The sequence below is a fragment of the Cygnus atratus genome, chromosome 5 (genome assembly GCF_013377495.2).
Source record: "Cygnus atratus isolate AKBS03 ecotype Queensland, Australia chromosome 5, CAtr_DNAZoo_HiC_assembly, whole genome shotgun sequence".
Classification (NCBI taxonomy): domain Eukaryota; kingdom Metazoa; phylum Chordata; class Aves; order Anseriformes; family Anatidae; genus Cygnus; species Cygnus atratus.
The window spans coordinates 863156-880188 of NC_066366.1; the positions used below are offsets into that span (position 1 = coordinate 863156).

At 34.9% G+C, this 17033-nt stretch overlaps 1 protein-coding gene across 5 annotated transcripts in view; it reads right to left on the reverse strand.

Annotated features, from left to right (window-relative positions):
• USP47 (ubiquitin specific peptidase 47) overlaps positions 1-17033 on the reverse strand; it is a 51114-nt gene that overhangs the window by 2110 nt on the left and 31971 nt on the right. For all 5 annotated transcript variants that reach the window (XM_035550270.2, XM_035550265.2, XM_035550267.2 and 2 more), the window contains 11 exons: positions 14456-14568; positions 13466-13570; positions 11916-12123; positions 11400-11515; positions 10272-10391; positions 8140-8911; positions 6338-6513; positions 6081-6161; positions 4869-4984; positions 3376-3494; positions 1544-1674 (listed from right to left, as the gene is read on the reverse strand). In XM_035550270.2, coding sequence (XP_035406163.1) covers positions 1544-1674; positions 3376-3494; positions 4869-4984; positions 6081-6161; positions 6338-6513; positions 8140-8911; positions 10272-10391; positions 11400-11515; positions 11916-12123; positions 13466-13570; positions 14456-14568 — 2057 coding nt within the window. The remainder of the gene's footprint in view (positions 1-1543; positions 1675-3375; positions 3495-4868; positions 4985-6080; positions 6162-6337; positions 6514-8139; positions 8912-10271; positions 10392-11399; positions 11516-11915; positions 12124-13465; positions 13571-14455; positions 14569-17033) is intronic.

The following is a 17033-nucleotide window of genomic DNA, read 5'->3' on the forward strand; positions in this document are numbered from 1 at the left end:
CCTGTATCCAATGAAAGCTACTATGACCAAGTGGACCTGAGAGCAAGTGAATTCAAAATTTGTACGCCTAAATTCCATCTACATACACCTGCACTTCCTACCATGATATCCACCCACCCCTTACCCAACAAGCACTTTTAACCCTTACCCAACAAGCACCTTTAACTGCTCTCCTCCCTTGCAATTGTCCCTTGCATGCATCTCCCAGTGCACAAGGTGCACTCCTGTCTCCTCCTCCTACTGCCCTGTCCCAGCACCCTTCACAGGATCACACAGCTCTGCCTCGAGTGGCTGCAGTGATGTCCCCTTTGCTGAGCAGTTGCATGGTGCACACAGGCTCATCACTGTCTGGCCCTTAACTCAAGTGCAGGCCGCAGTCTTGTGCCCATGGCAATGCACACACTAAATTAGACAGATTTTTATCCTTGGCTTCTTAGTCCCCCAAAATTTGGAGATCTCCTTTCTAAGATTCTTGCCTCCACAAACTCTGCTGTCAAAACAGGTGTGTTTGTTCTCATCATTAAATCAATGAAAAAAGACTAAGCCAGTAAAATTTTCCATCTCCCCTTTGCTTAGGAAACTAGGCTAAATAAAAAAAAAATACTAACAAAACCTAGAAAAATTCCTGAAACACATTAGCCTTACTCTACTAACACAATTTGGATGAATGGAGAGAGCTGACTGAACATCTGTTACCACAGATGTGTCAAATTCAAATTACTGATGTGAGCAAAAGTTAGCAGCATTCCTTCCAAGAGGCTTTAAAGTTGCTCCCTGCAAGAAAGGAAAAGCCAACTCTCTCTCCTGCTAAAAATGAAGACACAAGCTGAATGATGTTCCTTTTCCCAGTATATATACAAACCCCTATCTTATAAATGATGAATAGGATTTCTGCTGTCATCACCATCCACAGTGGGTTTCTTTCATCTTGGTATCACTACATATAAACAAACATTTCTAAGAAGTCTGCAACAAACTAGACTAATAAGAATTCTCAATGAGATACTCTGCGAGCATGGCAGATCTGCTTGCCTATTAGAAGGTTCTGATCTTAAGAGAAAAAAGCATACTAAACCCATATTTATTTCTAATTCAAATACAGTTCAATTTACCTGCTACAATTACACTGTCCCTGAACAACAGCTCAAATTCAAATATGATGAGGCACAAAGGTTTAGTATTTTGGAATAATTTTGGAATAGCTTGAAAAAAACAGGATGACAATAGCTTGATTTTTCTTTCATGTGTTTTTCAAGGATGAGACAGAGGTTGAGTTCAATATTATGCTCCCTGAAGTTCAAGGTATGACCTTTTTTGCATGCATTCACCTGAATACTCTGCCATTACATGAAACTAAGTAGTAAAGGTGCTGATTCATATATTTTTGGTGATAGAAATGGACATATTCTCAGTTCCTGCAAAAAAAAATACAATCACCAAGGAACAAGTTTATGTAGCTATGATACTTCTGTGCTTCCCAACAGAAGACATCAAAAAGGCTTTCAAGAATCACAAGAAACTTGCATCGTGTTATATGTTTTACCTTCTCTTTTAATTCCTCAACACTGCTGCTTTCTAGCACGACTTCCTGGAAACAATCTAGTTTCATCTCTGATGGTCTCCATCGTCTTGATAAAACTGCAAGCTGTGACATGGATTTCATCTTTTCTACTCCTAAGAAAGAGAAAGAAATTTATTATATTAACATCACAAAATAGCTTATTTAACATTAGGGGTTATCCATAGTATAAGCATACTCAAATATGGAAGACTGCACTACATATACACATATGAACTGTCTATTAAATATTAAGTAACCCAGCCAAGTATGTTGAAAGAAGCCTACCAAAAAAGAGGTGGGAGAGAACTGGGAGGAAAGACCAGGAATTCATTATACTCTTCATTGTTATCTCCTCATTTCAAAGAATTTTTCATAGGCAACATCTCTTATGAGTAATGCCATTTATTCCTCTTCAGGATGCACTCTTCTATCGCACCCACCTTTGTTACACTGAAAATAGCTAACCATCAACCAGAGGCTAACCTCCAGCCCTTGCATTTGCATGACTTTCCTCTGAAATCTGGTATTTATTCAAGTGCTTCACTTTCTTTACCAAAATAAAGCTTTCCACATTTCACTTCTAGATTATACAAATTACAGAATACAGTGGGATACAGCTGAATTTTCTACAACTAGATCAAAGTAGCATGATTTTTGGAAAGCCTTAGTTACACAAAATATTACAGAATACTTGGAAGCCCTGTAGTCTATAAAATAGTATTAACTATAATATTCTGTAAACTAGGCAAGCTGCACTAGGCTAAGAAGTAGTTACCTCAAGACCCAACTCACCACACAAACAGCAGAACAATTAACCTAAAACTAATTAAAAAAATTTAAACTCAAATTTTAATTCAGGTGTGAGCTGATAGATATTTCCCTAGGAATAAACTACAGGACAGCTGAACCTCCCACGTTCATTTCAATTTCTTATACTTGTTTTGACACAATTTTCTTAAATATGTAGAATACCATGACTGACTACAGCTGTACAAAAGAGCTTACGGCACTGGAATAACTTTAGACTTCCTTAAGGCAGGTATGCTTGTGAAAGTTTCTGAGCAAATGGAATCCACATTCCACATCTATCCATCAACAGACATGTAAAAGGGAAAACAGGTTGGCCTATCTTTTTCCCCTTAAATTACGCTTTTGCATACAGAATCCAAAATTTAAGGGTATATACAAAGGTAACTTAGATGCTGTATTTTCAGTAATATTTAAGCGAATGTTTTAAATTTTAGAGAGAAGATTTTTTTAAGTCCAAAATTATTTTGATGAGTGAGGTCTATTCAAAAAGTTAGCGTTTTATAACAAAAGATGTGTTTTCTTTCCACTTCTGTCTGAAAACTAAATTACTGAACAATTGTGCTGCCTTAAAGAAGTTATATACATACATGCCCACATATTTACGAATGTCACCAATACTAGTTCAAAAATTAAATACAAATAAAAGCATAAGGTATAGGCACACATACAGCTACTTTTAAGTACAATGAAAACACAAAACTGCATACTGTGTTACAGTACGTCCACAAGTTTCCAAACAACTACATAAAATAATGCTGTTAGACCTTTAGTATATCACAGCCACAGGAAAACTACACTTGCACAGTCCCCCACAACTTCATGCAAAGCTTTTATTTTGAATTCTTTTGCTTCTTCTCTTTTTTTTCTAATGAAATGTTATTACAATTTCAGTATTATTAGACTTAAAAATATAGAGAAAGGGAAGCATATTTTCCAATATTCTCTAAATAAAAAAAATCTCTAACATGATCTTTACTTTTCTCTTCATAGTATATCATTATTACCATCAAGTATTTCTAGGAAGACCTCCCAATTGCTTGAAATATTGATATCTTCTTCATAGATATGATAATCCAGAAACACAGTGCCTGGGTTCTTCCAGGTTTTCTTTCGTAGACGAAACCTGCAAATAAATGAAGGAGAAAACAGTCAATTTTTATCTGCTCATAACCGCTTAGCAGTGCCACAGAATGAAAAATTGAATTTTTTTTTTTTTTTTGACAGAACTGAAATACAACTCATTCATACAGAGTATGGGCTAAGTTTATCAGGTATGATTTTAACATTCTGAAATAATCCTGACAACAAGGTATCATCATTGGCTGGTAGTGCTGCATCAACCAAAGAAAACAAGCCTGTGTATGCTTGTTCAGTGTGAGAAATATAAAAGGACCACCTGGAAGAAGATAACAGTTTCTCATACAGTATAAGCAGAATATTCTCAAAGGCTTCCAACAGTTATCCCTGCCTTTTTTTTTTTTTGGATGTGATTGTGGAAGAAGTGGAGAGGAGGAGGATAAGAGCACTGGTATCTGGTTTATGTACTTAGTTCTACTACACCAATACAGTCAGAAGATAAAATAAATAAGCTTTGAATATTGGTAAATAATGACATGAACAACTAAAATGAGATTAAACATAAAGTAAAAAATTAATTGTAATGGTTTTCCTGCACAGAAGTGGTCAAATTTTGTCATGTGCCCTGTAATTATAGGGCATTAGACAACATAACCCTAGCATGGCAGACAAAAATCCTTTGGCCAAGTCATGGCGCGGTAAGGAGAAATACCTGGTCCACATCTAGGTTTCTATTTGTTATCTCAGCAGGAAAGGACCACTTTGTCATCCAGGGTTTCACTGCAGCCTGACTTCAGGTATATGTGAAGGCCCCACCAGCTTGCTTACCAGATCCTACTGTTTTTACAAGTTTTTCTTAATTCCAATTAATACAGCGTGTCAGGTAATCCACAGTACATGCCACATAACTTGAAATTGACAGCAAGGAGTATGTGGAATCAAGACCTCAAAATGAGTTCAGCCTTGATAAGATAACTGATACCCTTTATGGATAAAGGAGTGGAAAGATGGTACTGGATAAGTACCGTAATCAAACCCTACGATAATGCACTAAGACAGTTTTGCTGCAGTGATTTACACTCGACCTGCATCTGGAGTCAAGAATGCTTTTTTGTGAACTGATTTACTTATTGCTATTCTTTCTGAAGAAAATCATTCTTACAGAGAACAGAACAACTCAGATCTAAACCTGTAATTAAGTTGTACACAGGCATTTCTACATAGATAGTATTCCCTCTATAATTCTACATGAGATGAAAGCCAGAAATTGCTAAATTGATGCTTGCAATTCACAGATCCAAATACCACACTAACTTATTTCTGCTCCATTCCTAATCTCCTCTCTCTCTCACAGGAGAGGAAATAGACTTTAAAGTTGTATTTAATCAATTAACTTCAACCCTGACTGCAGTCTCTTTACCTGTCAGTCGTTAAGTCCAGGCCACACTGTTCTCGAAGCTGAGGAAGCAGCTCCTCTTTTGACTGTCGGACAGTCATTCCTTTAGCAAAAACCGCATCTAGAAGAAACTTGCATGGCTGTAAACAAATAGAAAATGATTAAAGAATTTATTAGAAGGGGAAAAAAATACGTAAATTTGCCTTCTGATCATGTTTTGAGACCAGTCCCATTTACCTAGCTAAATGATCATTACAATGCCTTTTTGTAAACAAGGTAGTCTGATTAAAATTAGGATTAAAATTGGGATCAAACTGTGTATAAACCATGTTTTGACAGTCAAAATCTGAATGCAAGCCACTGCAGAAATAGTGTCTGGTCTCTGAATTACTAATTGCTACTATTATATTAACATTTTAAACGATTTGAAAAGAGCTTTTAAAATTTCAAATAAGCTTTTAAAATAAACTACATAGTAACAAATATGCCACTTTCTTGGGTTTCGTTGGTAACATAGACCAGAACACCATGATTAGAAATAATTTTTAAATTATTCTTATTGCCTGCTATTACTAGTACAGCTTCAGTCTCTTATGATTCATTAATATATAATTTTCAGTTTTATCCAAAATGTAAAATCAGAATTTAAGGGCAGAATAAGTCAACTTTTAAAGACTGCATTCTGTATAGTGAAATCAACTTCTATACTTTTCATGTCCCAAAAGATGCTACAAGCAAGCGAGCTGCATTATGACAAGAGAGGCAATATTGTTTCCAGCACTCCTTCAGGACTGTCTTATGCAGAAACTAGTAGTATCTAGCTAACCTACCCAATAAGCGTTGCCTGCCCACCATGATTGTAACAAGTTATATTTGTACTTTATTATTGAAAACTGCAAAAATAAACAAAGACAGTTTTTTTTATTCGGAAAGAATAACACATGATTTTCATAAGTTTAATGAAAAAGTTATTTTCATTTGTCCTCTATATACATTATAGAAATAAAAACATCTGAGAAGTATACTATAGATCACATTCCAGCTGCATACATTGAGTAACATGAACAAAAATAGCCTCTAATTCCCTTACTTAATCAAGAAAAAATTACAGTTAAGTACAGAGAAAAGAGGGTTCTTTTTTTTTTTTCTCTCCAAGATTTCAGAGAAAATCTTGGCTAAGGCACTTAATAAAACTTTCATGAATCGCTATTCATCTTGGAACAATCAACGCCTTACCTCTGGTTCATTTACCAAAAGCTGATAGACTTTGACTCTGTATTCACCTTTCTTAAGGGCTCTTCCAAGTCTAATAGTTATCTATAAAGAGGAAAGAGTATCTGTTAGTAACTACAAACAAAATCACATTTTGTATCGCTATCAAGACAAACGTAGTGATTTAACCTAGCAAGTAATTAAAAGTTGTAAATTAAGTTCTTTGATTTGGAATATTGTACCGATGTATTTTTAATTATTCAAAATAACTTCTGAATAACCTTATTGTCATCAGAAAACGATGAAAGGGTCTCATTGAGCCGAACACTCTCAAACTCTTGATTGCTGGCATAGACTCTAAAGACTTTGAAGTGAGAGGATGGTACTCCAACAAAGGGCTCCAAATGTTGCTTGAAGGCAGACAGTGTAATTCTTTTATCAACGTGTACCATCAACCCTAAGTAAAAATGAAGATGAAAATGGCATAAAACACTGAGATACAAAAAAAATGCATTCTAGAACATGACTTCCATATACTCAGTCATTACTTGCAGCAAAACAGTACAGAGAAGTTGAAATTCTAGTTAATGGCCACATTTACATTTCATCTGATGAAGGTTTTACTGTAACCCTTACAAGCTTTGCTGTATTTCACATGTTCATGGGCTGATAGTCTTGAAAGAACTAAGCAGTCCCAAAACTGCCATGTTTTGCAATCAGTGGAGTACTGAATGAAGAATACATTACTTTGCTTCACTAAGACTACAGTCAATCACACTGAGCATTTGCAGATAATTCCCTACAGGCTTCCACTGGCTTGAGAGAGAGACAGAATCAGCACATCTAACTCAGCACATCTGAGATAGGGCTGGCTAGGCACAAGCCACAGATTCTTGTTTTCAGGATTAAAAAGTTTGGTTCTCTCTGTTCTGGAAGGCCATGTGGTACCACAAGGGAAGCTCAAGTTTACATTAAGGAAGTTTTTCACTGAGTGATTTTTTATTAATGTATAGAAAAAACATTCTGGTTATGTGAAATTTTGAAACAAACTGATTTATCTTTAGAAAATGTGTCTTACTATTTGCAATGTAGACTTCACCACAAACCACACTATGATCACTGGGAATTAGAAATACAGTATGACAGCTTGCTATATGAACAATTAACTAAATTATAAACCTGTTCATATTTAAGTAGCTCAAGATTAGCCACAAAGAAAAGTCCTTCCATCAGACATCTTGTTCAAACTCTTTAAGTAGTTGCTATCAAATCTCTCTCAATGTGACTTGAAAAATGAAAATGTTTCTTTACAAAGAAAATAACGAAAAGATTCCTTATCTATTGTTACATCAGGATTTCTGGATCGAGAAGAAAACCTTTGCCTTTCAAAATATTTATCTTGTATCCTGTTGTTCTTTAATTATTCTTATGTTAATTATAAATCATACATAGCTACTGAGCATTGTTTTAAAATTTTATCTTTTTAATGAAAATTAAAGTACTTAGGGTCTTACACTGAACTTATACTATCACTGTCACGATTTGCCATAGGCTTCATTGTACCTATTGGGGCTCAATCAATGTAAAAGCAACAGTCTACTGAATTACATGATCAATATCAAGTATATCAGTATCGATTATATTTGAATTCTCAGTTTTGAGTTTTCAGTTTTTTAAATCTAAACAGAATTACTGCTCTGTGTACCACAGCAATTAACTTGATTCTGGAACAGGCAAATCACCCCCAGAAAATGCAATTATTTTTCCTCTCACTAGAAGACAACTTAGCTTGTTCTTCAGAAGATACCTTCCATAGAAGGGAACAGATGTATCTTAGATAGATGCAACTTTAATTCGTAAGAACAAAAAGACATGCAGTTTAAGTACAAATCACTGACTGAAAGACAAAAATTAAGCTAGGTTTTAACTATGACACATTTCATCCTTGCACTTTCATTAAAGTTAATTTTACATACAAAAATCAAACTTTTCAAAGCTTTCATTACTTTTTAACAGAGCATATGAATTAAAGTAATCTAGACTTTACTATCATTTAAGGCACTTAATAATAAAAAATACATACATTTTTGCCCTTCTCCTGAACCTTCATCTGCAGTGTAGGGTTCTGACTTAAAGTACATATATTGTGCTTCTCCTCTACTCTTGCCACTTTCATCGTATTCACTGTCTGTTCCGGAATCTTCTTCTGCTGTGTCCCAGGTTTCTTTCTTCCCCTGATTTGCTTTTGATCTCCTACTACTTGTGATACTATGAGAATCAAGTCCATTAGCCAAGGGAATTGGGGCATTGTCCACATTGCATAAAGTATCACTACTATGACTAGAGCTAAGGATATCACTGTCTACTGAACTTGTACTCCTATCATTATTTACATCCGAATCTGACCGTTCCTCAGACTGGAGATTTTCTGGATCAGAAATCTGAATTTGGTTTTCAAGTTCTCTGTTTTCTGCTGATGAGTCTATTTCATTTGAAGGTGATTCAATATTTTCAAAATCACTGGCTTCTGTGCTTTTGCTGCTGTCTCCATTATCACCTTCCTGCTGCTGCTGCAGGGACAAACTTTTAAGCTTTTCAGTGCTTTCTTCCAGAATCGCTTCTACAGATTTCATGTTGCCTACAGGTCCTTTTACTCTTTCAGAGGCTTCATCCACGTTGCCTGAATCTCCACTAGGCTTCTGATAAACTGATCGTCTAAACTGAGATCCAGGAGACTGCTCTGGTAATGAAACATATAGTCTGATTGTATTTGCATGACGATCCAAAAGTTTCCATAAATGAGAATCTGTATATGCCACATGATGATCTAATGACTCCGAGCTTTCAATAAATACCTGAACATAAAATAGCAGTGTTTTTATCATGTAGTACTACATTAAAAGCTACAAAAGCAAACAGATAGGATTGAGCGCACATTAGAAATAATGTCAACAAGCAACATCATCTTTTAGCAACCATTTTAAAATAGATTTTTAGAGACAGAAACTAAGAAGTCCATAGCTTAATAAGTTTTCCTTACTTTCATGGTCACATTAAGATTGGAGTGACTTGTAACCAAACTGACCAGCTGCAATAAGCACTATTTGGAAACTGAAGCTTTATGTTTAGAAGTGTACTCGGGTATCACTTCAATGTACACCCTTCATTTGTACAGTAACACTAATTACAATAGTATTGACACCACCAACTACAGGTAGTCTTTATTTTTCTAGTATAGCATCATAAAAAAGAAATATTTAAATGCATACATGGGTAAACAACAAGGCAATTTAGAAAACAAGTGATCAAATTTCTCTTTTTCCTTTCCAAAGACCACCATGGAAAATGAAAAGTTTTGAACTAACTGAATAACAAGTCAATGACACTGTTTTGTTGAATTATAAACTAAGGTCTTCACTAATTTTTGCTCATCCAGGATACTGTGATCTTCAGCCTCAATTTCAAACCCAAATGATATTCAAAACTGCTAGATGTGCTATTGCTACTATAGTGAAGAGACCAACGCTACAGATGCCATTTAATTACAAATATTATTTAAGCACTAAGTTACTCTTTTTCTGAATGCAACCCCTCAATACGCTGTAACTTTTGGTTAGCCCTGAAGTTGTCTGGCAGTTGGATTAGATCTTGAAGGTCCCTTCCAACTGAAGGATTCTATTATACAACTATAATCGGAAGCATTTACTCAAAATGTTTTTAGAAAGTATAGATTTGGCTATGGGGATTTACACAGTAAAAGTTACTGAATTTAAGATGAAGACCCACCAAAAACTTGCTCTTAGCTTTGAAATTTCCCTATTAAAAACTAACTCTGAGAGCAGGCATAGCTGTTGAGAATGTTTAAAACCAATTTGGGTTTCATAGTAATATGCCAACCCTTTTGTCCTAAGAGTTGACTTTTAAATCTCCATTGTAAAGTTTTTAGCTATCACTTTAGCCACAGAGTATCACGCAGATTTCTGATTTTGAACATGTGCTACCTTGTTATGTACACTAGGTTTTACATACAGCCTACAGAATTCATTGGCATCACAGTATTTGCTAGTTATCAAAAAAAAAAAATACAGTACTTTGTACTTCAGAGGAAAGTAAAAAGTGACTTTTCCTTAAAACTCCATACAGACATTCCTACCTGTTACAACACAACAGTGAAGTCTATAAATACATGAACAGTTTAAAAACTGGAGCACCTACCTTGTTGCTTCTAAAAAAGCCTTCAGCTTTCAGTGTTTTGCTGGAAACATTCAGAAGACGCAAGTCATTGTAGCAACGTTCTAATACTACCCGCATTGTTTCAGCAGGCAGGTGTGTAGCCTAAAATAAGACATTCAGTGTAAGGTAATGTGCATTATTATATGTGTTCCAGTATTTGAAGATTAATCATATGGAAAGGAGAAGGTTTGTTTATTGACTTTAGACTTGTAAAGACCAGGAAGGGGTGTGTGTGTGAGGGGGTGGAAATACATCCCAATATCCTGAACCTGTTCAGTCCCAGTTCCTTTCCTCCATCCTTTGACACATAGTGTGTTAGTTTTGCCATAAGATCAGAGGACTAAAATGGCTCAGAGAACTAGCATAATGTGAGTGACTAGTAATAAAAGGAAGCAGTCCCATTCTTTAGGGTATAAACCCAGTTTTGTGCACTGTTCGCTTAACACTTAGCCAGCTTGAATTCAAAGACAGAAACTACATTTCATAATGAATATTATGAAGTTATACCCACCACTGAACAAACTTACACAGAACCGATTAAGTAAAATGGTTGCCTTCTTCCTGTTCAATGGAAGCAGCATTGGCCTAAGACGGATTCCATAGCCTACAACCATCTAAAAATAATTCTACATCTGAAGTAGCTGCTGGGATGAAGAGGAGGGCTTGTGGGGAGACTGAACAGCTTTAGATGTCAGATTTAATTACTGAAACCAATAGGGAAAATTGCATGTTGTTTCAGTTATATGGTAACAATTCACTATTTCTGCTGCTGATTGCATAAATCAGGGAGGTGATTGAACTTACTAATCCAAATGAATATCAAACTTCACTCTTTAGCTTCTCCAAAAAGCAAATTATCTGGTAAATTAGTAAGAAACAGGGCCAGGCAGTGGCTAAGCTTGTGCAAAAGCCAGGGTAGAACTATGGACAGAAGAAGCAGATTGCTTCTTTTGGCAGACAGGCTCAACTGTAACTAACCAAACCCTGTGACATGATACATAGCATAAATGAGCTGTAAAGGGTGCAAGATCTCATTTTATATACATATGAGATTTTCAGTCAGAATGATTTAAAATTCTGCAATGAAATTCCCAAACAATTGTAAATTACCTTTGAAATTAGCTGTTTAAATTCTGAAACGGTTTGATTCAAATATGCTCGTACACTTATTGGAGGAGCAACAGATTCAGTCCTTAGGTCAACTACATGAACCTTTACCATGACCTCTGTAGGGAAGAGAGGAAAAGCAAACCCACAGACATATGAAGAAAATTCAGAAGGCAAAGAAAACATACGTATAGTTTTCTGATACACTGGCTAGGGGGTTTCATTAAATACATACAAATAGTAAAGAATTTGAAAAGGGGTCCAATTTCAGAAGTTTATTTTCAGATCAACTTTAATACCAGAAGCAAAAGTGTTCCAAAGTTTGACACAGTTTACCTTAGACCAACTTCAGTAAGAAACACGATAGCAACACAGCACAGTATGTGCTTTGAGTACTGTACTAAATTTTATGAAATCAAAGTTTTTCTTCTCTCACACATTACACAAGCTTTATTTTCACACCACCATGCAATATATAATTTTAGCCTATTTTTGTCTACATATAATTACATGACTTACCACCAGGTTTATAGCACTGGAAAACTTGGTCAGGTCTTCTTGTTTCCAATAGTAAGTCAAACATGTACGTTGATTTGACACCTCCAAGTAATAAACCCATTGGTGTATCCTCTTCTCCTTCATACGATCGTTCCAAGTAGTCATGGAACTCATCATATTTGACAAGACGACAGCAATCTAAAGGGACAGCCTCGTCTAAATCCATTAGCTAAACAAAAAAAATATAATTTAATAATGGCTTACTTGTGAACTTAGTTTTTCCTCAGCACGTGCACATCCAAGAATACTTTGAATCCATGAAGTTCAACTGTGTTTAGAACAAAACATGTACGTATACAGTATGTTACATACACACTATTTTAATTATATATACAGAAACTTGCATCAAAATCCAAAGAGGGAAATGTAAAAACGGGCTCCAGAAATACATTCATAGGTATCAGTTTGTCCTGGTTTCAGGTAGGACAGAGTTAATTTTCCTCCTAGTAGCTGGCAGGGTGCTATGTTTTGGATTAGAATGAGAAGAGCGCTGATAACATGCTGATGTTTTAATTGTTGTAGAGCAGTGCTTACACCAAGCCAAGGACTTTTCAGCTTCTCGCTCTGTCCTGCTAGCGAGCAGGCTAGGGATGCAGCAGGAGCTGGGAGGGGACAGACCCAGGACAGCTGACCCAAACCGGCCAAAGGGGTATTCCATACCATCTGACGTCATGCTGAACAATATATAGGGGTGGCTAGCCGGGGTGGAGGGGGGGCCGGCTGCTCGGGGATAGGCTGGGCATCGGTCAATGGGTGGTGAGCAATTGCATTGTGCATCACTTATTTCGTACACATTATTACTATTAATACTATTATTATTATTATTATTGTTATTGTTATTCTTTTCCCTGTCTTAATAAACTGTCTTTATCTCAACTCACAGGCTTCACTTTCCCGTTTCTCTCCCCCATCCCGGAGAGGGAGGGGGGAGGGTGAGCGAACGGCTGTGTGGTGTTTGGCTGCCAGCCGGGCTAAACCACAACACAGTTATACCAAAGAGCATCTTAGAGGGCTAATGAAGTCATGTGCACTATCTTCCACTCAAAATCCTTGGCTGCACTCTGAGCCAAAGATGCATAAGGCAAAAACTAAAGAGTACAGGTAGGGAAGCAAAAATACATGCCTTCAACTTCTACCTCCTTGTGGAAGGCAAAAATTAAGTGACACTTTGGTGCCAACTGGTGTTAATGTATTAGCTATGGAGGAAGTTTCTTGAAATTTCTCTTATTACAAACCCAATGCAAAATTGTTAGGGCAATACAAATGAACAGAATTCTCTCAACTTACTGAAGCTACAGAGAGTCTACCAGCAGCTCTTAATGTAATTTTACAATAAGGGTCATATTGCCTAACTCAAGTCAATAATTCCAACCCCTCTTCAAAAAGTAAAGACAAAACCCAAACCCACAAACACCCCCACAGCATTAAAAATTCAAAGACTGAAAATACAACAGCAGAAAATGTGTGTGAAAATATTACATCTAACAATTTTAATATTTTGTTATGCATACCTTGTAAGCTATTTCCACAGCTTCCTTCAGTGTCCTGTCCTTATGAACCTCTAATTTGTTCTCCATCATTATTTGTTTTGTAGGATGCATACAGAACAATTTAATCTATGAAACAAGACAGAGAAATTAGCTTTCAGCTGTAGGAGAGTTTCCTTTCAGCTGCAGATACAACTGCAGATAGGAAACATGAAAGGCACAGTAGATAGCACTAACGTATGCATGTGTGTATATATATATATAAACATATACATATATATTTTTGGCTATATGTGTATATATAATATTTAATATACATAAAATATATTTATATAATATATATATTAAATATATTTAACATATATTTAAAGATACATATATATATATATATCTACAAAAGTCTAACCTTTTGCAATCTGGGATATAATATCAATGATCAGAATACCTTTAAACTGCAGACAGAGTACAAATTAAAAATTAAAACACTCCCTCCAAAACAAAATGCACACAGGGACAATGAGTGTTAAATTCCTTTTTTACGTAACACACTAAGTTATTTTACAGATGTAGAAAACCTAACAGTCAATTGATTCTTAGGAAGACCAGCTGACAGACATGCTTGTATGTCTTAAGTGTCCTGTTCTTATCTAATCTGTGGTCAAAAAATCTTTTCCCTCTTTCTGTCAAAGAATTAGTTTAAATCAGTTTATGAAAAATTTCACAACACAAAGGGTCACAATATGAGAAGATCTAAGTACGAAACACTTTATGTAAAGAACTACATACTTTTGGGAATTTGGAATTTTTCATTTTGCTGAAATCAAGTGATCCCAGGCTAGAGTTTTTTTTTCTAGCAGGTCCCTCTACTCTGTACAAGCTTCCAATAGGTGTACATTTCATTTTAATACACATATATTTAACACAAAAGTCCTTGCACTGTAGTTACAATTTATAATTTATAGTAGAAACAATACATAGAAATTTATTGTTACATTATTCAGCAGAAATTCTAACCTTGCAAGTGTTGCGCTCAATTTCCCGTTGCCTCTTTTCTTGTTCTTCCAGTTCTCTCTCTTTCTGTACTAATTGTTTAATGTGGTCTGGATACTCATGTGCCTCAAGAAACTCTGTCACGAATAAAAAAAAAGGAAAAATTTCCACTGTAGGGTAACATCTTAGGAATTTTGGACATATTTAATTAACTTTTTTGGCTTATTCCTTCTTCACCTAAACTTCCCACTCAACCATGTCCTGTTCTCTTTTTCATGATTTAAATGGAACTGAAGTCAGCCCTTCCCCTTGGGGATTATAAGTCAGCGATAGCAGAAAATGTTATCGGCACAAGAAAATTAATATTCCAGTATCAGTAAGGGAAGTTTTACTGTTGTAAAGAAATACTTTAATAATGATGACTGCTCACAAGACTGCTTTTATAATAAAAGTCTGTTGTAGAAAGTGAAAGAGCTTAAAACCAGAATATTATCTGTATTGTGATAAAATATAGCAGTTAATACAGCTCAGTGTACTTCATGATAATTTGTTACATAAAAAAAGGACATGCAATACTTCACACTGAAAAAGAACAGTTGTCTCACAATCCTGGTGCCATGCTTATCACAAGCAACTTAGCAAACAAGTTTTCAAAATTAAAAAAAGGGTTTGGTGTATACAAGAAATCTGAAATAATGGATTTAGTTTTTTCATTTGCTTGTTAGGCAATTATCAATCTCAAAATGTATGGGAAAATCTATTTCCAAAGACAGCTCTTGACCCAAAGATTTTCTTTATTGGTATTTAAAAATAAATAAAACTTATTTTATCTTTACACAATTTGAAGCCACTCTTGTTCAGAATAAATATTGTTTCAATCACTTAAACACTGAAACAATTTTATTATTTTTCTTAATACTTACCACGTTATTAGTTGATATAGAGCTTTGTTTTAACAGTATCCTCCTTGTGCTAAATCCACTTAAAACTTATATAAAGTATCTACTTCAGATACTGCTACTTTAAAACTAAATATATTTTTAGAAGGCAGCAAAATTGAGTTTAGGGGATACTTAGCTTTTTTTCCCCTTCCTACTTCCTCAAAGAATATATCATGGTTCAACTTTATGGAGAAAACAGTAAAAGAGAAATATTCCTAACATGTCTCAAAGTACTCTGTCTTATGAAATAGATTTCTGCAAAAAATAGATGTGGTTTGTGTTTATTATGATGCTGGCATGAAATGACATATTTGCTCCAAGAGATTTAAAAATATACTGATACAGAAGCAGTTACAACTCTTGTTAGTTTTAGTTTTTCAATAGATTCAGCTTAAGCTTTGATTTTTAGTTTGTATTCAAAAAAAAAAAGTCATTAAAGCTAATTTCATTATCCTTGCACTTCTAAATTCTTTCCTTATTCTTGCTAGTAGTCACCCTCAGCATCGTGGTTCAATTCAAAATTTTATTAAAAAATGAATGGAAACAGAACCATTCATGTCCCCTTTAAAATATTTACAGCAGCAAAATAAGATTGAAAATAGCATTTTGTTTAAGATATTTTTTACTCCCTCCTCCACTGGACATAAAATTTTGCATATATATATATATATATGCAAATATATACAATGCAAATATATGCAAATAATATATATATATATATGCATGCACGAGTAGGTCATATGATCAATACGTCAAATGCTGGAATTCAACCTCAGCTCAAAACCAAAGCTCTATTATACCAAGCTTTCACTTACTACTGCAACATTTAGGTATGCTCAGATTTTAAATGAGAAACATGGATTTTTTAAGGAAAAATATTTTTTAAAAACATCCACAAAAGACAAACAAATTCTGAAAGATTATGGTTATTAGTATTATGAGCAATCTAACCCTACAAAATTAATCTAACCCTATTAAATTCATTATCTTGAAATTAGGCCTCCAAAGAGATATTCCACTTTTGAAACCAAATAGAGTTCTCATTTTCTGTTGGGACATACTTGAAAGAATAAACAGCCTGCCCACTACTATATGGGGATAGTCATCCTCTAAACCTTGGTGTACTAAATTAGAGCATAAAAATAAGTGGCATAGTTTAAAAAAAAAAGTGGCATAAAAAACATGAAATCCCAAATCTGTTTTTCACTGTGTAGTTTACAGTATTGTCCCTTGCCTCCTAACAAACAAAAAGTAAGGGCTGGTTATAAAATGTGAACCTGTCATTAGTTCTCATTTAAAATTTAAAAATTTAGAAAGTTCTCATTATTGACTCATTTAAAAGTCAATATTTTTATTCTATTATCAAGCACGCACTAGTACATTTCAGTGTAGTTTGTGTCACCCAGCATATTTCTCTTTCAAATCCACAATATAGAAAATACTAAAAAAATAAAAAATCAGAAAGTTTACTTTGTGATGGCCTCCTAATGATCACAAGGGCTAACTATTAAAAGAGTAATGAAAAGCGGTAATAGAAGGCTCCCTATATGAAAGCTACTTACCCTAAAAATACCGATACCATGACCCTCAAAAAAAATTAGGGAGATACTATGTTAACGAAAGTCCTATTCCTGAAGTAGAATCTTACTAGTTAAGAACCA